We start from the raw sequence: 23706 nt of genomic DNA, 5'->3' as shown, positions 1-23706 counted from the left end.
TTGATGGGCCTTTGGTCTGATCTGGCATGGCTCTTCTTATGTTCTTAATCTAAGATTTTAATTAATACTGCAGATGAAGTATTAGTAGATGCTGATTTGTCCGCTCCAAAGCCTGTAACGCTGTCTGCCTATGACTCTACTCCGTGATGCTGAACACAGTTAGTCCTTATGAATTTCAGGCCTTGCTCGCACTTTTAAAACATATGTCTGTGTCTTGGCATACTGTCACCTCATTCATAACATCGTCCTTTTAAAAAGATCAATAACGAAATGTGTCTGTTTCAAGTGGAGGGAACAAAAGACGGCAGAAACAGAACCAAAAGTGTGTGCGGATCAAATTTTCCATCTCAGAACAGCCTCTGATCCTGCATACTTGTGAAGAAGGGTTCTTTCTGGAATCCAAAATGTTTGTGACACACTTTGCTAGCAGCTTGATGGGCTACAGTTAAGATGGGTATTTTCAGAAGGCTTCAAAGTTACATTGCTCTATGAGATTTTCTGAGTTCACGTCGGCAACTGATGGGTCACCAGTGCTGATGTGATTGGTATTCTGCGGTAACCCTTGGAAGAACAACTTAACGTACATTAATATTTAATTATTGTTATTATTAATATTTCATTCATATATATTATCTTGACAGAAAATTGAATTTCTCAGGCACTTTATTTCAGGAGCGGCTGATGCTGACATTTTTTAACTACACTGATTTGTTTTTAAAGGATGTCAAGAGCTGTAGCTTCTGTCTCCAGACACTATGCAATGTGTCATATTTTAATGGGAACAAAAGCACAGGTCACCCTTCTCTGTTTTACTTATGTCATAGTAATTGGAAACATCTAGTGGTGTTTGGGAAGTTCTTAAAAACCCAAGAAAACAATATTTATATTAAAATATTTATACCTCTCCATTCTCACTATCCACAATGGAAAGAAAAGTAGTAATTGAAATATTAATATCGCGTGTGTTTGCCAAATGCTTTTTGTGTCTTTTGAACAGGCAGCGCACTAAAAGATAATATACAACTTTCTCGTTATGCTGTTTGTTTGAGGATATGTTCTTCTTATTCCTCTTTCCCCAAATGTTGTGAGAATCCTCTCAGTTTAGCATTTCAAAGATTGTGGGGTGGGTCCCGCAGAATTTCTCTGTGAATGGAAGGTGGGGATATTTGCACCAGTTTCCCTCCTTCGGCAGATCTCTGACTTTCCCATAATACTGTTCTGGGAAGTGGGGGGGGGGGGGCATACCACAAGCAGCATTTTGGACTGCGGTGAGAGTCAAGGCAGTCTCTTCAGTCCACGGGATCTACCAGTGGATCCAAGCCTGTGGTTTCCATGCTGGTCATGTTCTATCCATGAACAAGGCAACATTTACGATCTGATTTTTAGATCATAAAGTTACATTGCAAACGTGTATAATAAAAATTATGGCAACGAGGCAGTCTAAATTTATATAAGCTTGGATCCAGAGAGGCCCATAAACATGTACGAGGACTTTGGTGCTGTTGCTTATCGTCTTTCTGTTTATTTATTCTTCTTTGGAGACCACAGTTCCTTATACTGAATCAGAGGATACAAAGTTCCCTGGATATTGCCCTCCTTCATTTGTATTCATGAAATTCAATTAGTATGGTTGCTAACCTCCTGGTACTAGCTGGAGATCTCCTGCTATTACAACTGATCTCCAGCCGATAGAGATCAGTTCACCTGGAGAAAATGGCCACTTTGGCAATTGGACTCCATGGCATTGAAGTCCCTCCCCTCCTCAAACCCCACCCTCTCAGGCTCCACCCCAAAAACCTCCCGCTGATGGTGAAGAGGGACCTGGCAACCCTATCAGACTTACTTCATGCTGTGTTGGTGGACTTACTAGAGGCATTGGGATGAATGTTCTTGTTTGCTTGCATTCTTATTGTGCCTGTCCTCTGAGGAGCTTGGGGTAGCATGCATGGTTCTCTTTGCTTCCCTACAGCAGCCTTATAAGGTAGGTCTAGCCCAAGGTAAACCAATGAGATTTTCATGGTGGTTGGGGATTTGAACCAGTCTTCTAATTATCACACCACACTTCCTTGTAAGTGAGGTGCTGAATGAGATGTGAACCTTTGCAGGGCTCTTATGGTCATGAGGAAGCGGCTCCCACACTGCAGAGTATTGTGTGGGAATGGTACCTTGAAAAGAAACTATTGTTAGGAAAGGTCTCAAAAGACCAGTCGTATGCATGTGACTATTGATGGACTTTTTGTGTTCCCAGGCTGCCCTTTATTGATTTCATTTGGTATGCTGAGGTTTTGTTGTTGTTACTTGGGACAATGGATAACTTTTTCTTGTCATATTGTGGATGTTACATTCAAATATTAACCTCTTGTTTGACCTACAACTTTGGGCAGTGTTTCAAGGTACTACAAATATGCTGTACGTTGTGATAATAGTGTTACAAAATGCCTCCCTGTGCCTTGTTCTTGCTTTCCAAGTAGGGATGAGGATAGAATGTGTGTGTGTGTGTGTGTGTGTGTGTGTGTGTGTGTGTGTGTGTGTGAATTGCCGTCCAGTCGCAGCTGACTTACGGCGAGCCCAGCAAGGGGCTTTCAAGGCAAATGAGATGCAGAGGTGGTTTGCCATCGCCTTCCTTTGCAGAGTCTTCCTTGATGGTCTGTCTTCCAAATGCTAACCCTGCTTAGCTTCCGAGATCTGGTAAGATTGGGCTGTATCTTGGTGAATTCCCTCCCCCAGCAAACAATATATATGCTTGCAAAAACTCAAGGGAAGCTTCACAATTTGTCCATCTCTTTGTGGAATGGTTTGTGAATCTCAGGAATGGAATGGAACACCACTGACAGTACAATTGCAGAATCAACTGTGCAGTCCTAAACAGAGTTACTCTCTTCTAAGTCTATAGAAGTTGGTGGACTTGGAAGCATGTAACCCTGCTTAGGATTGCATTTCAAATGTCTAATATCACCGTTCTGTGGAGTAGGATTTTCATGTCCTCCTCGTGCTGCTGTTCACACTACTAAATTTCTATAGTACAATAATGGCTGTGAGCACCCAACTGAATATGGGCAAACAAAAGGTTGATGCATAGTGGAGCCCCTGGGTCTAAGTTGCTTTTTTTGGGTTGATTTATTTCTCGCCCATTAAAAACCCTCTTCCATATTTCAGTAACATTCTTAATAGTATTTCACTTTTAGCAGTGTTAGTGCTGGCTGTTCTCACTCTTTGTATGTACAAACTCTAATTATGAACAGTGAAAATAAACGAGGTGGTTTTGTTTTCAAGTGCTAACTATTTAAATTTTGCACTAGCTGTTTTCTCCAATTATGGTGAGTTTGCTTGTAAATGTGGATATATTGATTTGGAATTACAATGGCATATTCAAAGCAGGTTTATAAAGCATCCAATGTAGGTTTATAAAACATCTTTGTTATGCACTAAATTATCATGCTCTAAGGGAAGATTAATATTTTGTAATGCACAATTTTGGCAATAATGAGGTGGAACGAGAGACGCCTTAGTGCAGACTTGATTCTGGAATGACAGCACAGTTGTGTAGCTGCAGGGAAGCAAAAATGTCTATTCATAGCTAAAAAATAGTGTTCAGTTCCTAGTCCGTGTATGTTTCGACTCTGGGGTACTCTAGAAGACATTAGCTGCTCAAGAAGCACATCCATTGCAGATGTTATGGAATAATATCACCAACATGGCAGCAGAAATTGGTAAATGTAGTAATATTCCGGATGGAGACGTAAACGGGTGTCAGGAAAATACTTGGTTTCTTGGGTTGAGGATGTGGGCTGTTCGATCAAAGATCAAACGCACACAGAAGCAGTGAACAAGAGGATGTGATCCAGTCTTTCCACAATGGATTATTGTTACCTCCCTATGCCCTCCTGAGAAACACTTCCAGCAGTCTGAACACATGGGGACAGCTGCAAAAGAATAGGGAATCCTCCGAAATCAACCCTCCCTGCTCTTGTGTGAGCAGAGGACCTCCTGCAAACAGAACAAAAGCTTGTGCAAGAGGAGCAATTCCCGCAGGTTCCTGCCTCCTTGCTGCATCCCGCTCTGTTCCGAAGGAACCTCAGCCATTTTTGAGGAGCCTGCTGTGGGACTCCCAGGGCTTTCCCTTCATTGGAAAGGGTTGGTTGTAATCCAACTAAATATTATTAAATATTATAAAGCTTCGTCAGCTTTCTTCCACTTTATATTTGTTGGTCACCCTCATTCTAAATTAAGACAACAGGAAGGTGAAGCAAAGATTATTCATTTCTTTCAGACACTCCCTTCGTGTTGCCTTTTAGCATTTGGTATTTGGCGACATACTACTGCCTCTGGACTTTATTGTATTTATATAAAACATTTTTGTTCTGCCTTTCCACCCCACTTAGGGTTCCTAAGGCAGCAAACAATCACAACAGTGTTAATATACAAATAAATATTTATACGATACTTAAAACAATTCAGTGAAACATATAAACATGTAGACACTCAAACACACAAACGGAGGAGGGCCAATGAGAGTTAGTGAGAGAATGCCAAACAAAACAAAAAATATGTTATCTAGCGTTAGTGGTCGCCAGGATCCTTGCAGTTCCATTTTGAGCTAATAGAAGTTTCCCAAACTGTCTTCAAAGGCAGCCCTATGTAAAGGGCTTTGCAGTCCTGGAAGTAGACAGAACACAGATAACTGTGGCCCTTCAAGGAAGGGCTGCAACATGGTGAATCAGTCAGAGTTGATTACAGACATTATATACTACAAAAGAACTGTAAATGTGCATCAATAAGCCTGGCTCTAAGAGCAACCCCGGACTCCAAACCTGTTCCTTTAGGGGACATGCAGCCCTGTCCAGGGTGGCTTGAACATTCACCGACAGGACTACCGTTTTATCTGGGCTGAGCTTTGGGTTTTTGACCCATTATTATCAAACAAACTCAAACCTTTATTGGCATAATAACGATGCCATAATCATAATTATTATCTCCAAATATGTTGACCACCTTTCCTGACATTGCAAAGAATGAGAAGTAGAGATATCTGCCATTGTAGAAGTAAAGATTTGTCACTCTGTGGCAAAGGTCTTTTATGCATGGCTGTTTTACTCGCCGCCACCCCTCCGACGACGTTGGATCTTTGTGTTGATTATGCATGCTGCTTCCAACAGTCAAAGTTTGCCTTGCTCTCCCCCAATGTTTCCCCATGTTTTGCCTGCGTTTTCAAATTCGAGATAAAATAGGCCTCTGAAAATGCGAGGGAACGCAGGGGGAGAGAAAGGCAACCTCTGACGGTCAGAAATGGCATGCATAATCCAAACAAAGACCCAAAGTCATCGGAGGGGTGACAGCGAGTGAAACAGCCATGCATAAAAGACCAAAAAGTACATGTTGAAGGCTATGCTAGCCTGCTGGACTGTGGAAAGTCCCCCTCCCTGAATATTGAGCCTCAGCTGCTTCACTGAACAAACTAAAGTGTATCAATGAACGAGATTAAGCACACCCCCATTTTATTCATTTAGGCCTTGATGATAACATTTTAACAGAAGTTGATGTTTTAGAGCAGTGATAGTCAGGGCTTGAGGGCCACATGTGGCTCTTTGACATACCACACGTAGCTCTTCTGTAAACTGTTCTCCAATGTGGCACCTGCTGCATGGTTCAGGAAACTGGGCAAGGCCCTTGCCCTGTGGGACTTGTATAGTAGCCGAGTAGCATTTATTGCAAATAGCCAGAGGCTGCTACGATCTTAGATTAAAAAGTAATACATGAATTGCAAATGGTAACCATAAAATGCTAAAAACTAGTTAAAAGGAATGGAGTTGAAATTCCCAAACGCTAGAAGCCCAGTCCTGACCTGGATGGCCCAAACTAGCCTGATCTCGTCAGATCTCAGAAGCTAAGCAGGGTCAGCCCTGGTTAGTATTTGGATGGGAGACCACCAAGGAATACCAGGGTTGCTGTGCAGAGGAAGGCACAGGCAAACCACCTCTGTTAGTCTCTTGCCATGAAAACCCCCAAAAGGGGTCGCCAAAAGTCGGCTGTGACTTTGCGGCACTTTACACACACACACACACACACACACACACACACACAAGCCCAGTAAAAGTAATAACAAAAGCAACATCAACAGTGGGACTTGTGGTTGGCAGGTGGTTTCCACCTTGGAATATCCATTGCCAGAGGAATGGGCAAGCTGCAGGCCTTCCTTAGGTGCAGGCCTCAACCCAAGGATGGAAGTAAATGTGGCTCTTTTGGGATAATGGCATTGCAAATGTAGCTGTCTGGGAGTTGCCGAGTACCATTGTTTTAAAGAGATAATGGTTTAGATGCGGAACAGTGTTTCTGGGGCCAGGTTTTCTGCCCTCAGAGTATGACTTTCTCACCTACCTCTCCCACTGCAGTTCTAAATGCTCCCCTAAATGTTGTTCCATGGGGGCGGGAGGAATTTTGAGGGGCATTTTGCCCTACGGCAGGAGAGGGAAAATGAGGAGGTCACACTTCAGGGGTGGAAAGCCACCCTTGTTGATGCTGGACTGGATTGAAGCCAATTACTTCTCTGTGCAGTGATTTCAGTGAAGACTAGATAATTTTAGAGAATGTATGCCTTGCCTTTCTGCTAATATTGACAACCAGGGTGGCTTACAGTGCTATAAAAATACATTTAAAAGAATGGCAGTCTTTTTTTTTTTAAGAGCCAAAGTGGCTGCTTTTAACCTTTGAAGCGTTGCTGAAGGGCCTGAGAGGAAAAGGCTGTCAGAAGCCCTTGCCTCAGCATTCAGACAGTCCTGCTGCTGCAGGCGATCTTTTTAGAGACTGCTGTGAGCCCAGTAGATTCATATATCCTGCAGCAGAAGTAGCCGCTGAACAGCCTCAGCAATCGACGGAGAGGGTGACAACAGTCAGCAAGAGACTTCCTTAATTTCCTTAGCCTGCTTTTCAGCTGCACAGCCAAGATAGCGTCCCCTGCTTAGGGGCTCCCTGTCTCGGCAGCTTTCAGGGCTAAGCGGCTTCACGAGTAGAACTGTTTTGAGTGCTTTTAGATGAGACCATACTTCTTGGCATATCAGAATCAATAGGGGTCTACAGTTGGGGTTTTGCTTCCGTGGTTTCTTTTCTACAGTGCTTAATGGTTTATACTTTAAAAAACAATAAAGAAAAAGGCTGATGGTGGTAGCAGAGAACTTGTGAGGGCTTGTGAGGCATGTAGTTGGCAGAGTGAAGTAAACTGTGAAAATCACTTCTCAGAGGAGCAGCTGGAGCTTTGTCCTCCTTTCCTGTTTTGGTTATGTGGGCTGCTTTCTCGCTCTGTTGTTGTTAGACAGATTCTCTGTGCTAACCGCTACTATCCCAAACGGAGGGGAAGCCATGCTTTTAACGTTATGAATATATTGGTATTGTGTGGTGTAAACATTGTTACGCAATTCATGGTATGTCCTTGAGTGACCATGGGCGCACTATTGATTATTCATGTCATAAAAAAAAAAAAGAGGATTGATACTTCTGGTTGAATCTCATCCTGTTAACGGAATCAAGTTTGAGATGCCCAGCTTCTGCTTAATGTGGTGCCACAAATTGCAAAAGGAAAGGATAATGGTTAATTATTACAATAGTTTCACTGTTAGGCGTCACTTGAAACCAGGCGAGGGCAGAGATTGCCGAACAGAAAGGGCTGTGTTTGGGACAATATATATGACTTCTTATGTAGGAGACTTATTGCCCAATTTTGTTAGCAACTGTGGGTTAACGCCCTTGCGAGCCTTATTTCATCCCATGTGGGAGTAAAAAAGCTACTCAGTTTTCCTGGGTCTCTGGCCTGGCCAGATGCTCCTTCCTCGGCTCCCAGGTTCTGCACTCTTTACTGCCCCCACAGACCATGAACTAAAGGAAATTTAGACCCAAGTGGTCCGAATCCAGGTCCCTTCTGCTGCTGCTGTTAGAGGTTCAGTTCCTCCTGCTTTTCTGTTCTTGCCTTAGGTCAAGGGCACTCTGTGGGTTACAAAGAGCCACGTTTACAATTAACATCAACCAAAAGAGGACCCACAGCCATTGGCAAGAGCAACAAACTGAGCAAGGGTTAAAAAATTGGGAATATAAACTTGACGTCCTTTTTCCTGCCACCCACATATTCTTAATGATGTTAAAAATAGGATAGGCTATTGATTCTTGGAGCTACAACATGCAGAAATGGTCCATTAACCTGTTCCTTCCTCTCTGTTGCTTCAGCAACCTGTGCTCCATATGGAGTCCCTGGGTAAAGAATTATAGAATGGCTTAATCCTTCATGGAGAATGACAAAATGGCTTAAGAGACTTCTTCCCCATGTCCAGGGATTTGTATCATCTGCCTTTGCCCATCCCCTTGTAGGTCAGCCTTCTCTTCCTGTCCTGGAGGAAGACTATAGCACTCTTTGCTTTGGCCTCTAAGGCTCTGTTTCCTTGCTACGACTCTTTGGATGAGATGTGAGCTGGTGATGCTTTTCTTCTCCCTGGCCAGAACCATCTGTTTTTTTATGTCACTGTACATTTCTCTCCTTGTGAAGTGACTTGTTCCCCTGTGGCTTTGCCCTCCAGCAAGGAGTCCCTTATGGTCTCTGAGCTTGTACAGACCCAGCGATAGTTCCTGGGGTGTAATACATTTCCCCACATCAACCAAGGAAATATTATTAGTTAATACTTAAAGCAACATCTAGACTCAGCAAGCAAAGGAGATACAGTGATCTGAATTGCAAGATGGAATTAAGAAGCTCTGATAAATATTCCAAGTGACTCAAGCAACAATGGACAAATAGCCCCCAGTGATTCCTCCCTTATACAGCTCACAACCTTAAATGGCCAGAGGGGAAAAAAATGAAAGGGTAGAAACAAAGGAAAAATGAGATAAAATCACAGAGCTATAAAAATATCTAACTCTTACATATAATCCCCATATGTCATTCGCATGGTAGGTTTGGTTATTTATAGGTGGTTCTGTGCATTAGTAATGCATCCCTCTCTGCTGAATTATATTCCTAAATTCCCACCCCATAATTTGCAGTCTTTTTATGCTATCATGAGTATTGTGACAAAATTCCCTTTAGCTCTAATAGATGTAAAACCAGTTTATACAATTATTTCTGGCTTCTTAATTACCAGTTAATCAAAATTATTTGCTTCTTTGGCATGAGCAATGCTCAGTGAATGATTTTTGAACAAGCAAATGGAAATATGCCATTAATATAATTTTAGTTGCATTTAGTCTCTTATTTTTTAAAAAGACATCTATTTTTATTCTTGAATACAAAATTCAAGTTGATTGACAAAAATAATCAACTGTTTTAGGTTCGAATTGGCTGCTTTCCCAATCTATATTCGGTGTTAAAATTTGCCGCCTTCTTTCTATGTACTATGAGAGACGTGTTTTCCTTCTTGGAAACAATAATCTTCGACACCAGATTTTTGGCTGCAGTTAAATCTGAAGTAAAAGCTAGGCTGGGAAACAAAGGCTGGACTGGGCTCCACTGGCATAGGTGCCACTAAAACAGAATGCAATAGGCAAATGACTTGTTTGTTTGGCCCAAAAATCATAGAACAACCCAAAATCGTGGCGGGTTTTTGGAGAGTACTTTCTAGTGTGAGATTTACAATGGAAAGTTTGGAGTTCTAAAAGATGTCTTTTCTAAGAAGTGTTTATTCTGCTTGGTACGCTTCCAGTTTTCTCCTATGTTAACAGCCTTGAAGAAATGCAGCGTTTGTCAAACCAAGCATACGCTTTATGTGTACAATACTTGGCACCCAACTTTCTGAGTGTCGCTTTCATTCTGACCATGATAGAGAAACTGAATGTTAGGAACTAGCTGTCAGCTTGGGAAAATATGTCTGTCTAGTACAATGCTGTCCTCATCTAAGGGTCTGCATAGTTCTGCCTTCTGCATTTTATCCTTACATCAATGCTGAGAGAGATCAGTTTTGAGAGACTGTCATCCAGCAAGCATCATGGCAATGTGGGGAGTTGAGCTGAGGTCTTCTAGTTCTATGCCGTATTCTAAATATTACACTACAGTGGCTCCTGTGTAATATTGTCTAGTGACAGTGTTGCTGGCTTTGGGCCTCCTTTTAACTTTTTAACTTTTTCCCCTCCCCATGCTGCCTCTTCTACCACAGTGGCTACTGCCTACTCTACCCCACACCAAAGAATAGTGGAGAGGTATGATGACCGCTTGTTTTCTTCAGAAAGAATTTGCTTACTTGACCATTTCTGTGTCATGCATGACTGTGATTCTAATCTCTGAAGCTATGGCTTATTTTGAAATGTTTGATCTTGCATTCCAAGGCTCTGTCAGATCGTGTATCTAGAAAAAGGCTTAATTATAAATTGGTTGGCACAGGATCTTCAGTTTTTGTGGTCATATTGTTATCTGAAACTGAAACAGGTTCGTTTTGCCTGACTGTAGTCAAGGGTCAATAAAACTACAGAGGAGTGGAAGTCCTCAGTCGTTCTTTATTTATGGCCATGAGCGAAAAACTTGATTCAGGAGGATCTTGCCTCAAAACTGTGTAAGGAGACAATAGCTGTACATTACATTTTATACCTGATCAATCTGCCATTTCATTGGTTTGACAATACATAACGTAACATGTTACATCGCTTTTCCAACACACCTCTTAATCCTCAATTGGTCATCAGTTCCGCTCGTTTACCTGATCTCAACACCTGGGTCCTTTTCAACTTTGTTATCTGTGGGGTAGAAATGTAATAAATAAATAATAAATAAATAATAAATAAATAACAACGGTTAGTGTGATCATCTGAATATCCTGGTATGTTCCCCAGAGAGCATTATGATCATTGAATACTAATCTGCTGGTGGTCCCCAGCCCAAAGAGTGTCCGGTTGGCCTGAACCAGGGCCAGGGCCTTTTCTGCCCTGGCCCCTGTCTGGTAAAGTAGCCTCCCTAACGAGACCAGGGCCCTGCAGGACCTTAAGAATTGTCCGCAGGGCCTGCAAGACCGAGCTATTACACCAGGCCTATTGTTGAGGCTGCTACAGTTTCTTTTCCTCTCTACCCCTGAATTTATTCTATTTTGTGGGGGGCTTGAACTGCCTGCAGGCGCATTGTGTCCTGTATGTCACAATTAAGTGTACCATCCAATACATCCTTATTTATTGATTTTATGGGGGAGATTTTAATCATTGTTTTAATAGGATTTTATTGTGTTTTGTTGTAGAATATATGTGATTATGTGAGCTGCCCTGAGCCTGGCTTTTTCTGGGGAGGATGGGATATAAGTTTAATAAATAAATAAATATGGACCACTCTACTAACTGTGGCTAGTTAGAGTCCATCAATTCATGATCTGAAACCAGGAATTGAAGGTGGTTTATTAATCACAGTTAATCTTAACTATGTTTTTTCAGTATATATGAACATGGTGTCCTGGCTTAGCCCCTGATCCTGCCCTTGCTGCAGTGCTGTCTTGGATACCAGCTTTTGTTTGGGCAAGACAGGGTTCGAACTGTTCTCTGTGATCCAAATCCTGGTTTCCCACACAAAGCATTGTTAAAATGAGCCATAGTTTCACATGGTGTCTGAACTGAACCACAGTGCAGCACGACCGACCCGCTGCTGTGGTGATGTTAGCAAATGCCATTGTCCCTTTGCTGCAGATTCGAACGTGTGTTATATCACAACAGTGCGTGCTCGTTACATGAAAAGCCACTGCTGTTTTTTCACAAAGACCGCTCTCTCCCAAACGGACTTTAGCAGTGCCTAAACTCCATTGTGCGTAAATAGCCACGGGCAAACAGAATGATTATGTGGGCAGCATGCAGGGGACATGCTTGTTTGTGGTTATTTTATCCGAGCCTGTGTTAAACTGCAAGCCTATGGGCAGGGCTGCTCTTGGTGGTTAAATGCTATACAGAGCATGGAACTGTTTTAGGTGCTTTCTGAAATATGTGATGATGAAAAGGTAGCTATGCATTCCTTCTCTATCTGTCAATGGGTCAGCCTGTTTAAATCATTATCATACCCTCAGCATGACTAACTTTTTAATAGCTTTTTTCTGGGTGCGTGAATAATATCGTTCCTGTCAACACTACATGAAATTTCAAGCTGTTAAGCTGAATGATGTAATTTAGCTGTTCAAGAGCAAGTGTCACGTAATTTACTGTGTGTGAATGAAAAACATCTTTCGTTGTAACGATGATCTTTACGGAACGCACAAAAGTTGTATCGCAAAACTTCCAGCATGCTTTTGTCATCTTTCTTCCACAGTTAATTTGCCCTTCCTATTGTATATTTGTCTTCTGTGTTAGACTTCTAAGAAACTGTTTACCCATAATCGAGTGTGTAAGTTATGCGAAGATGTATTTTGTGAATTCGTTATTCAAGCCAACTGCATTGAGAACAGTATGGTACAATGAACCACAAATTCTTTCTGTCTGGCTGTCTTAACTACCTGTCTAACTACCTATCTAACTACTTAACTGTATCTATATATCTCTACTGGGTAGGTGATGACCTATTCAGCTACAGTTCTGTTTGTTGTGTTCTCTTTGCTTAGATACAGTCATTTGCAATTAGCTATCTTTTTTATAGCAAACCCCAATTTTTAACCCCCAGAAAGCTTTCTTTGGTGCCAGAATGCTAGCAATTTCATATGTTGTTCCTGGCACTTTTTTGAGTTCATTCTACACTGTTACAATCCCGCTTTTCTCCAAAATGGCCCTCGATTATTATTGCCTTCTTATGCAGACTACAGTTCCATTTCACTTCTGAGGCTAGAGTATTATACTAAATGTCATATAAATTTTCAGGTTGCCAGCTACTAAAAAAGGGATACAGTGACGTTGATCTTACATTAACCACATTTTACAGCTGTGTTCCACTAACTGCCTACTTGTCTAAGTTCTCCCCCCTTAAATATAAAAATATTATTTTAGTTAAAAAGAAAAGAAAAGAACCACCTCTTGACTGACATGTTTTTTCTCTCCCAAGGTTTCCCTCATTAGAGTGTCAGGGTGTGGAATACCACGTTGTTCAAGCATCTGTGCCAATTTTTTAAATATAATTTTTAATATAATCAAAATTTAGACTTCCCCTACATCTCCCTTCATCTTGCAATAAATTTGTAATCTCCTTTGCATAAAATTCTAATCCTAATACTATTGTTAATATTTATTAATCTCTTTAGCATTGTATTTTCCATAGCAGAACAAAAAAGCAGGAAAAGATTTTTTTTATAATTAATAATAACATATAAAAAAGAGAGAAAAAAGAGAAAATGAAAAGGAAAGGAAAAGAAATAGTAAATCTCCCTAATCATAGATGGATTAGTATAGTAAAGAGCATTTAATTATTTCTATTAAAAATTAATTATTTTGTAAGTCCTCCATTTCTCCCTAACACTCATTTAACACATATCGCTTTTCTAGTAAATTGCTATCATGTGTAGTTCTATTTCCATTATAGCCAATCCTTTTAACCAGTTGCTTTTCAATCTTAACCAGTAAAGAAACTAGACTCTTTTAATTTAGTCCCTTTGTCATGAATTTCCAGCATTTCTTTTCCACATTAACAGTAATTGACGAAGGGCATCCTTGGAAATTGTTGGTGAAATCTCTTCTGCAGATGGACCATAGTAGAACCATGTTGCATTCTCTTCCATCCCAAATTCAAAAACAGAAATACTGACAGTCCCAATTTTTCTGCTCCTCAAGTCCTCCAAACAGCTATTGAAAAGTTCATCAGGCATATCCAGGTAACAAAAGTCAAAATCGGTCACTTTGAAAAGTTAATCAGATAGATCCAGGTGGCAAAAGTCAAGATCAGTCACTTTCAAATCCATTATTATCAGCTGGGCTGTTGCAGATTGCTTTTTACAATTCCTCACTTCTTTTGCTGGATTCTTCTGTTCTTCGTTCTTGTCATCTGGAGGGCCCTTTGGTCTCATTGTAGTAAGCTGGGTTTTTAAGTCTTTAATATCTTCTAAGATGATGTCCAGTTTTTGATTAAGGCATTGAAATGTAGTGTTCATCAAAGCCGAAAGTTGTTCCATCTGTTTAATCAAATGTGCCATGGTTGCATTTCTAAAAATCTATTAAAACTCAGTTAATAAAATCCAGGCAGATTCCAATATAATAAGTAACAAGGAGGTATTGCAGGAACCAAAAACGTAAACCTTCCATCTTCTTTGTAGTCAGGAACTTGGTAGTCAATTACTAGTTACACACTGATACCACACTTCCGATTCCAAGTTCTCTGATTGTCTCGCGATGATAAGTTGTTTCTGGGAAGGACGTGGCAGGAAGACTTTGTTCAGTTAGAAAGACTGCCCTTCGGGGGGGGGGGATTTCCACTCTTCCCTCCCCTTAATATGTAATAGCTCCTGATTGGTAATTGAAGCGTCTTTCAAAAGTCTTAGTAGTTGTGTCTTCCCACTGATCAAATTGATAAAGTTCCTGTCGGGTTATCTGATTTTTTCTTGTTTTTAAAGAGTCATTTAATCAGTGAGTGGGGAGATATGGATTCAACAGATGAGTTTAGCAATTTCCTGGGACTTCCAAATCCAGGTAAAACAAAAGAGTTCTTTCAAACTTACTCAGATTTCAGAAGAGTAGGTATTTTTACTTCGTATAGTTGCCAGATGTTGATAGATAGGGGAGAGTGAAGCCAAAATTCCAAAGAGACGTCTTCGGCAATTTATTACTCCTTAGCGGGCGGGACTGCTACTGAGTCTCCAAGTCGTAAAACCCAGAGAGTTCAGGAGAGTCTAACCGCACTTCGAGGCTGCAGGAGATTTCCTGATACCCGTTCCACTGTTTAGGAATCGGGGGGGCACGTTTAAACCCCTATTTACGACGTTCTTGGTTCCCCTCCGGGAGCCCCCAGGAAGACGACTGCTTCGCTCCGCTGACCTAGCAGAAGTCCAAGCATCTATGCCAATTTTGAGAGTTTGTTGCCGCTGCCTTTTTCTTAACATTCCAGTGCCTAGTTCATTTTCAGAACTCCCACAATCATCTGCGATCAAAGTGAAGCTGTTGACTGCTAGAGGGTTGAAACAGAGCATGAGCTTCCCACCCTTTTCTTAAATTTACACCATGTAAATTTTCTGTTTCCAAAATCCATAATTCCCCCCACCCCATCTGAACAGCCAATTTTGCTCTGATCTTTGTGGGCCTTGTCCCGGGTTTGGTGTTTTGCTTTTCTAGAGGGTTTAAATAAGTTGGTATTATGGTGTGTGTATGGGACGGGGATTATTTCATTTTGCTTTCACTGAATTTAACTGTCTCTAAAATTTTGATCAGGGCATTATAATAAGTAGGAAAGCATACAGTGTTTTGATGTTTCCCGGGCCACATGATTTGTAGTCCAATGAATCATTAAAAAAAAAAGTTCATCAGATGTGTGTTTTTTAAAACAAAAATATATTTAACTGCTCAACCTTTTGTGGGCACACATGCGTACATGAATTGCTTTATAAAATTGTCTCTATTAAAGTCCAGTAGTGCCTTAGAGACCTACAAGATTTTAAGAGTATAAGCTTTGGAGAGTCAAAGCTCCCTTCATCAGATACCAGTTAGAATGGAGATTTCTGAGTACTTATATCCCAGTCAGAAGGTGGGAGAGGTGTTGCAAAGAAGGATGTGAGGATGCAAAGGTACTGTGCACCTAGTAATTAGTTTGATTAGAGCAGTGGGAAAATGCTTGGGGGCGAAAATTAGCATCTGTGGTGAGATAAAAATCCGATGTCCCTATTCAGCCCTGGGTGAGTCTGTTATTCTGAACTTCTGAATGTACTCAAGTTCAGTAATCCCCTTGAAGCTTCTCTTTTTGAGGACTGCCACTCTTAGGTCAGCCATGGAATGACCTGGAAGATCAAAATGTTCCCCCATTGGTTTTTGAGTGTTCTGTTTTCTTATGTCGGATTTATGTCCATTTATTCTTTTGCATAGGGACTGATGTAGAGAGTAGAAGGGCATTGCTGACATTTATTTATTAGCAGGTAGACAGCCTTTTAACCTGTATGCGCTTTATGTTGTGTTTTAAATTCACGTTTTAATTACACTGTATGATATATATATGTCGGAAGCAACCCTGAGCCCAACTTGGGTTGGGAAATAGTGGGGTACAAATTGAATTAAAAACAATTGATAGCATATATATAGTTTGAAGATGAACAAGTGAATAAGCCTGAGATGGTATAGCTGGTGTTGTTAGGTCTAGTGATAGTGCTGTCAGAGTGAATATGGGACAGAGTTGGCATCTTGGTTTGTTGCAGGTCCTTATCCCAGAGTGAAAGAGGAGTATTATTGTTCAGCATAGGTTGTCTGTATTAGGAAGGGCATTGTTGTAGGTGAGTTGTTGTTTAAGGTTAGCAGGGTGTCTGTGGGCAAGAAAATGTTTACCTCCCAACGCCTGTGAAAGTGGAGTACCATTGTCCATCATAGGTTGTAGGCTGTTAGTGATGAGTTGAAGCAGTTTGAGCTGAGAGCTGAATGGTGGTCTGTTGTTTCATTTGGTCTGTTGTTGTTTCATTTGGGCCTGTCTAGTAGCAGGTTATCCCTTGGTATTATTCTGGCATTGTTGATCTGTTTTCCTTACTACATCAAGTGGGTATTGTAATTCCAAAAATGTCTGTTGTAGATCCTGCAAGTGAGAATCTCTGCCTGTGGGATCAGAACAGATGCAGCTGTAGTGTAGAGCTTGGCTGTAAAAATCTTGCTGGCCTCTAAGGTAGGGTAGCAAATATGGTAGACGTCAGAGCCAGGATACAGGATGATCTTGACAGGCTTGAGAATTGGGCTAAAACAAATAAAATGCATTTCAACAGAGATAAATGTAAAGTTCTGCATTTAGGTAGGAAAAATCAAATGCATAATTATAGGATGGGGGAGACTTGTCTTAGCAGTAGTGTGTGCGAAAAGGACCCCTAGGGGTCTTAGTAGACCAAACACTGATCTTGGGCTGTATCAACAGAAGTATAATGTCCAGATCACGCAAAGTAATGGTCTCTTCTTTTAGCTTTAAATGTCTTCTTCTTCTTTAAGCTTTAAATGACTATTTTGTATTGCAGCTTAAAACAATACATTGTGGCACCATTTTCTAAAAGTTCACTTCTAATTAAAATGGAGAGTTTGAGTGGTTGATCCTGGCTTCACGTAATAACTTTTGCTGATTTTCTTCCTTTTCCTGTTTTTATTTTGTAAGTTTTTTTTGCATCAAGAGACATTTATTTTCTTTACTAGGTAAAACAGCCTTTTCTAATGCTTTGATTCAGTTATAATAATATGCTGATGGTGCTACTGTTCGTATCTCAAAAAAGCACTTAGCAGTATTGTGAACGTAAGAAACCTGAACAGCACTAATAGCTAGACCCTCAACCCAGGTAAACAGCCCCCTCCCTCTGAAATCGGGGCCTCCTGGGTCCAATGGAACAATTCCTAGTAAGTGCACTTTTATTAATAGTTGAGCTATTATAATTTTCATCAGTCAAAGTGATTTTAGTTGGCTAATGTATGTAACCTTGTGGATTGGTCTAATCTGTGTAACCAAACTTTGTGCACACTTTATATTTCAGCTTCCAATACTTTGCATGATTATCCGGGCTCTGCTTCACGATTGCCTGTTTCTTCCTCTAATAATCTGTTGTTAGGCAGTGTGAAGAATGAAATGGCAAGATTATGTTAAAAGTCTGGCTTGGAGAAATGCCTTATTAAATTGAGGATTACTAGATTTGCTATCCAATATTTTGTTGCCTATTTCAATGCCTGCTGTGCAATTGAATCACATACTAGGAATTAGAGACCTCTAAGGAACACATTCCTTCTGGGTTTATGCATGGCATTAATACTTCATGTGCTCATTTGATGTGATGCAGTCTGACATAGTTATGTTGGGTGCCTGTGTAACCTTTGTTTGTAGAACTGAGATGGTACGCAGACAATGACGTTAGAAGCCTGGAAACTGGCATATACCACCAAAGATGTAAAATGTCAGCCCACTGATGTGCTTTTTCAACAATCAACAGCACATATCTCAGAGCCATAGCATGGGATAAAAATGCTCAGTTTCTGTGCAGATAGATTTTGCTTCCAATCTGATGAGTAGATTTGGACCTGAAGAGACCTGGACCACTGGATTGGCTTAAGTGCCCTAAATGATGCGAGGCACTCTTTGCATTAAGCTAATCTTAAAATTTGTAATACTCAAAGATATCAAGTTTTAGACCTTGAGTTTGCACCATTGTCCATAGAATTTAGTGGGGTGAAGGTTGATACCACCTCGGTATCAGGTATCAGTCTATAGTTCCCCAGTCCTCTACACACACTCTCTGTCTCATGCTCTTATACTCATCTAACTACACCTAAGGTGTACCGTTGAGAGTGCTTTACTGGGATCTGGTAGACCCAGATTCAGATCCCCTTTCCACTATGGGGCAGTCATATTCTCTCAGCTTAATCGGTCTGACAGGTTGTTTTGAGGGTAAAATGCAGGAAGGAATACCAATATACAAGAACCTGAGCTCCTTTGAGGGAGGGTTGAATGAAAATGTACTAAAACAAATAGTTGAGGGCGGGTTGAATAAAAATGTACTAAAACAAATAAAGACTTTGCATTACTCATTTCTGATCATTTGAATGATCCACACCTCCATTTTCTTTCACAATGATCTCATGAGGTAGATTTGGCTGTTAGTATGACTGGGCCGAAGTCACTCATGGCTTAGAGGGGATTTACTCAGTCGTTGTGCAACACTCTGACCAATATGCTCTATAACTCATTATTTGAAGTAAGCGATAGAAAGCTCTAGGTTTTGATATAGTGAAGGAGGGCCTGACCCACAGATTAAAGTATCCGCAGATTAGACCCCTCTTCAGTATTTGACTATATATATTTGAAAAATAAAAAACTAGAGCTTTCTGTCTTTTACCCCCCAAATAACGAGTTGACATGAAAAGATTTTTCAGTACACTTGGGGGAACCCCAGGTTTGCAGATAAATTTGGGTACATAATCAATAACAAGAAAATCTGAGAAGTTCAAGCAAAAGTTCACACAATGCTTACCTTTGTTCTGGATAGCTGGTGGTGGAGACCAGGGGCCACTCCAGGTGCACCATTGTTGTCCTGGAGCTGTTCCAGGTGCACTGATGCCATTGTCATCCAGGAGCTTCTCCAGGCATGCTGTGTGTGCCATCACCGTCTGGGAGGCGCTCCAGGCATGGTGGAGGCCGGGAGCGGCAACGGGCTATTGATAGGGGGAGGATGGGATCCCCCTCCCGTATGTGTGTGTGTATTGCTGTGAATGCTTGGAAAGGTGCAGTATAAGATTCGCTTATTGGTTTATATTATTCAAGCCTTCTTTGTTCAATTCCGCACTTGGTCGTTTGATCTGCCACTGCCCTTCCTAATCCTGTTTAGGGATAGCCACAGGATCTCCTTCTGGCTATATGATACCAACATGCACCATAAGTAAGGTAAAGGTCCCCTGTGCAAGCACCGGGTCATTCCTGACCCATGGGGTGACGTCACACCCCGACGTTTACAAAGCAGACTTTGTTTACGGTAGTTTGCCATTGCCTTCCCCAGACATGCACCATAGATCTCATAAATTACTCTGCTTTACAATCTCTGCTGCATTAGTCAAGATGGCTTGCCCGGGGTGCCATGTAATAAAGAAATTCAGTGTTATAAAGTAGTAGAATGATACAATGTGTACAAAGTGACCTCTTTAGGTATTAACCTCTGAGACAAGGGGGGGTTGCCGAATTCTCCCTGACAGTCTTAAAATTGGGACAGGATGTGCTTCGTTAAACCTAAGTAAGTGGCCTTGATTTTTGCAATAACTGGCTAAACTTCAGTATGCAGGCAGCCAGATTAAAGGATCTGAGTGGTTTCTTCTGACCTTTAGCTATGTGAATTCTGCCCTGTTTTAATCTGTCTTTGCTCATAACATAGCTAAAATATGATTAAGCAGAGAGAAAAAACCTTTTGATCTTCGCAAAGAAGACTGTTAGTGACTCAACTCTTCACAGAAGTATCCATTTCTGTTACATTCAGCTTTTAAGACATATATTTTCTTTCTCTTTTTTTCCTTATAGCAACAGTTTGCCAGATGTGAAAATGGCCAAGCAAAAATCAAGAGGCTGTAGAAGCAGCTCATTCCAGTCCAGGAGTAAGCGAAGAAAAGAGTAGCAAAACAAATGTAAATATATCATTCTCTTGAAACTTTGCTCAATGGTCTTGATATGGTGCCATGGAAATTACTAAAATATCTTGACTTCCTCCAAAGTCTTTGGCAATAAACCTTCCTGTCTTAAACATGTTTACTTGGAAGTATATTCTGTTAACCCCATTTGTAAGTAAATACGCTTTAGATTACACCTGCCTATCTGTATTTGTTTAAAGTTCTGAAACAAAGTTATATCTGTACTGTCTAGACTTTTTTCTTTTAATTAAAGATGCCTTTATACAATATTGATGGCTTTTAATGTTACAAATGCATACTGATTAGCTAAGTCATCATTCCTGTCTTTCACTTACCTCTCGCCCTGCTCCCTACCATCCCCTTCTGTGTCATATTAATTGGGGTGGCTTGAACACATGAAGCTGCCTTATACTGAATCAGACCCTTGGTCCATCAAAGTCAATGTTGTTGACTCAGACCAGCAGTGGCTCTCCGGGGTCTCAGGCAGAGGTCTTTCACATCACCTACTTTCCTAGTCTCTTTAACTGGAGATGCCTGGGATTGAACCTGGGACCTTCTGCATGCCAAGCAGATGCTCTACCACTGAGCCACAGCCCCTCCCTTGGGATGGTTGAACTGCAACACTTGTGAGTGGACCATGATTTTCTTGCTTACAGAGAAGAGAGCTGTAATTCATAAGCAGCTTTAACATACTTCATTTAAAATAGTTTATTTTGTATAGTGGTAAATTCAAACAGGAGACTTTAGGAAATGCTTGGAGTAAATAGTGATCCTGAGGTTTGGGGTAGCAAAGTTTGTTCTAGATGGTGAAGACACAAGGTTATTGGAAGGAGCTCTCCAAATTGTGTGAATGGGCAACAAATCTGCAGGTGAGGGAGCAAAATGATGCTCATTGGGGCAAAAAGATATACACTGCTGAGGTCTAAGCTGGCAATGGTAGAACATGAAAAAAAACCTTGGTGTGGTGGATAGCTCACTGGCATTGACTTATTTTAAAGCCAAATTCCATGCTAGAGGTAATAAAAAGGGGACTGAAAATACAGCTATGTATATAGCAATAACCAGGCGTGGCCTCATTTGAATATGAATATAGTTCTAGTTGCCATAACACAAAAATGATATGGAAGACCTTGGAAAGTGCAGAAAAAGGCAACCAAAGTTATCACGGGATTGGGGTAGCTTTCCTGGAAGGTAAGACCAAAGAATTTGGGCCTTTTTAGTTTAGTAGAAACAAGGTGACCAAGGGTTGACGTGATAGAGGCCTACCAAATTATGCATGGTGCCGAGAAAGTGGATAAAGATACACTTTTCTCCCTCTCCTATAATATTAGAACTTGGGATCACCTGATGAAACTGATAGGTGGTAGATTCAAGAAAAACAAAGGAAGTATTGCTGAGAGCCAGCGTGGTGTATTTGTTAAGAGCAGTGGACTCTGATTTGAAGAACCAGGGCTTTAAACTAAATCTTCCAGGGGAGCGAGATGAATATTTAAAGCCTCACATGAGGACAATAACTGCAGATATAGATATGAAGGATTTGCAAAGGGTAGCACATACACAAGAAAAGACAGTTCAAAAACTCATCAATGGGAGGGAAACAATTTTAAATAAGCTGCCAAGTAGAAGGACCCGTGGTCTAAGATGTCTCTACACGAATGCACAGAGCATGGGAAATAAGCAAGATGAACTAGAACTCTTAACAGAACAAAGCAAATATGATACAATAGGTATTACGGAAACCTGGTGGGACGAGTCTCATGATTGGAATGTAATACTTGAAGGGTATAACCTATTTAGGAGAAATAGACCAAATCGGAAGGGGGAGGAGTTGCATTATACGTTAGGAATGATTACACCTGCGAGGAGGTCCAGGACTTAAACACTGGAAGCCAGCTTGAAAGCATCTGGGTAAAAATTAAGGGGGAGAAAAACAGTGATGCCATTGTGGGGGTATATTATAGATCCCCAAGCCAGACTGAAGAGTTAGATGATGCCTTCCTGGAACAGATGTCCAAACATTCAAGAAAGAGAGATGTAGTAGTGATGGGGGATTTCACTTATCCTGACATCTGTTGGAAGATACTCTTGACAGGACAACAAGGTCCAATAAATTCCTCATTTCCCTTGCAGACAACTTCATTGTCCAAAAAGTAGAAGAAGCAACAAAGGGAACAGCTATTTTGGATTTCATCTTAACCAATAATGATGACCTGGTTCTTGTAGGTTATCTGGGCTGTGTGACCGTGGTCATACCACACCCTCATTAGCACATTATCTTGATACTTACAGGACAATGATTAGTACATTACCTTTAATACTTTGCAGGACAATGACTCAGCTCAAACCCAACCCCCTTCTGACTATACATTACTCTTCCTACACACTTGACACTGAGAGACACTGTCCTTCAGTGTTACTCCTCCGAAGATGCCTGCCACAGCTGCTGGCGAAACGTCAGGAAAGAAAATACCAAGACCACGGTCACACAGCCCGGATAACCTACAAGAACCAATGAACTATGACCATGAAAGCCTTTGACAATATAATGATGACCTGGTTTATGTGGTGGAAGGAGTGGGATCCTTAGGTGGGAGTGACCATATTCTCCTGGAGTTTGTTATACAGCAGAAAGGAGAAGCCAGGAGTAGTAAGACATGTATTCTAGACTTTAAGAAAGCTGATTTCAATAAATTTAGGGGGTTGATCCCATGGGTAAGAATACTGAAAGAGAAGGGAGTACATGAAGAATGGGAATTTCTTAAAAGTGAGATATTGAAGGCGCAATTTCAATCAGTTCCAATGAGGAGAAAAAAATGGTAGCAGTTTGAAGAAACCAGGGTGGATGTCTAAAGAACTTTTGGTTGAGATAGGATTTAAAAAGGGCATGTACAAGAAATGGAAAAGGGGGGAAATCAACAAAGAGGAATTCAAACAAGTAGCCAACATATGCAGGGAGAAAGTCAGGAAGGCTAAAGCGCAGAATGAGCTCCTGCTTGCCAGGGAAGTTAAAAACAACAAAAAAGGGTTTTTTGGTTATGTCCATAGCAAAAGGAAGATCCAGGTAACGATGGGGTCACTGCTTGGAGAGAATGGTGAATTATTAACAGGGGAGGCAGAAAAGGCAGAATTATTTAACACCTTCTTTGTCTCAGTCTTCTCCCAAAAGGGAAATAGTGCTCAACCTGGGAATATGGAGCAGAGGATGCAGTAGGGGAATTGCAGCATAGTATAGACACTGGGATAGTACAGGAATACCTGGCTACTCTTAATGAATTCAAGTCTCCGGGGCTGGATGAACTGCATCCAAGGGTGTTAAAAGAACTGGCCGAAGTGATCTCATAATCACTGGCAATAATCTTTGAGAATTCCTGGAAAACAGGAGAAGTTCCAGCAGACTGGAGGAGGGCAAATGTGGTCCCCATCTTTAAAAAGGGGAAAAAGAAATCCCAAACAATTATCGCCCGTTCAGCGATAATACCAGGTAAGTTACTAGAGCAGATAATTAAACAGACTGTAAGCACTTAGAAAGAA

The 23706-nt window shown here is 41.0% G+C and overlaps 1 protein-coding gene across 1 annotated transcript in view; it reads left to right on the top strand.

The window, feature by feature from the left end:
* Window positions 1–20330, top strand: part of RAD18 (RAD18 E3 ubiquitin protein ligase) — a 153127-nt gene extending 132797 nt beyond the window's left edge. The window contains exon 13 of the mRNA XM_056863880.1: window positions 20069–20330. Within this exon, the coding sequence (XP_056719858.1) occupies window positions 20069–20162 (94 nt within the window). The 3' untranslated portion in view covers window positions 20163–20330. The remainder of the gene's footprint in view (window positions 1–20068) is intronic.
* Window positions 20331–23706: the final 3376 nt, after the last annotated feature.

The sequence above is a fragment of the Euleptes europaea genome, chromosome 1 (genome assembly GCF_029931775.1).
Source record: "Euleptes europaea isolate rEulEur1 chromosome 1, rEulEur1.hap1, whole genome shotgun sequence".
Lineage (NCBI taxonomy): Eukaryota > Metazoa > Chordata > Lepidosauria > Squamata > Sphaerodactylidae > Euleptes > Euleptes europaea.
Note: the sequence above shows the minus strand (reverse complement) of the source record. Positions and strands in the feature narration are given on the sequence as shown.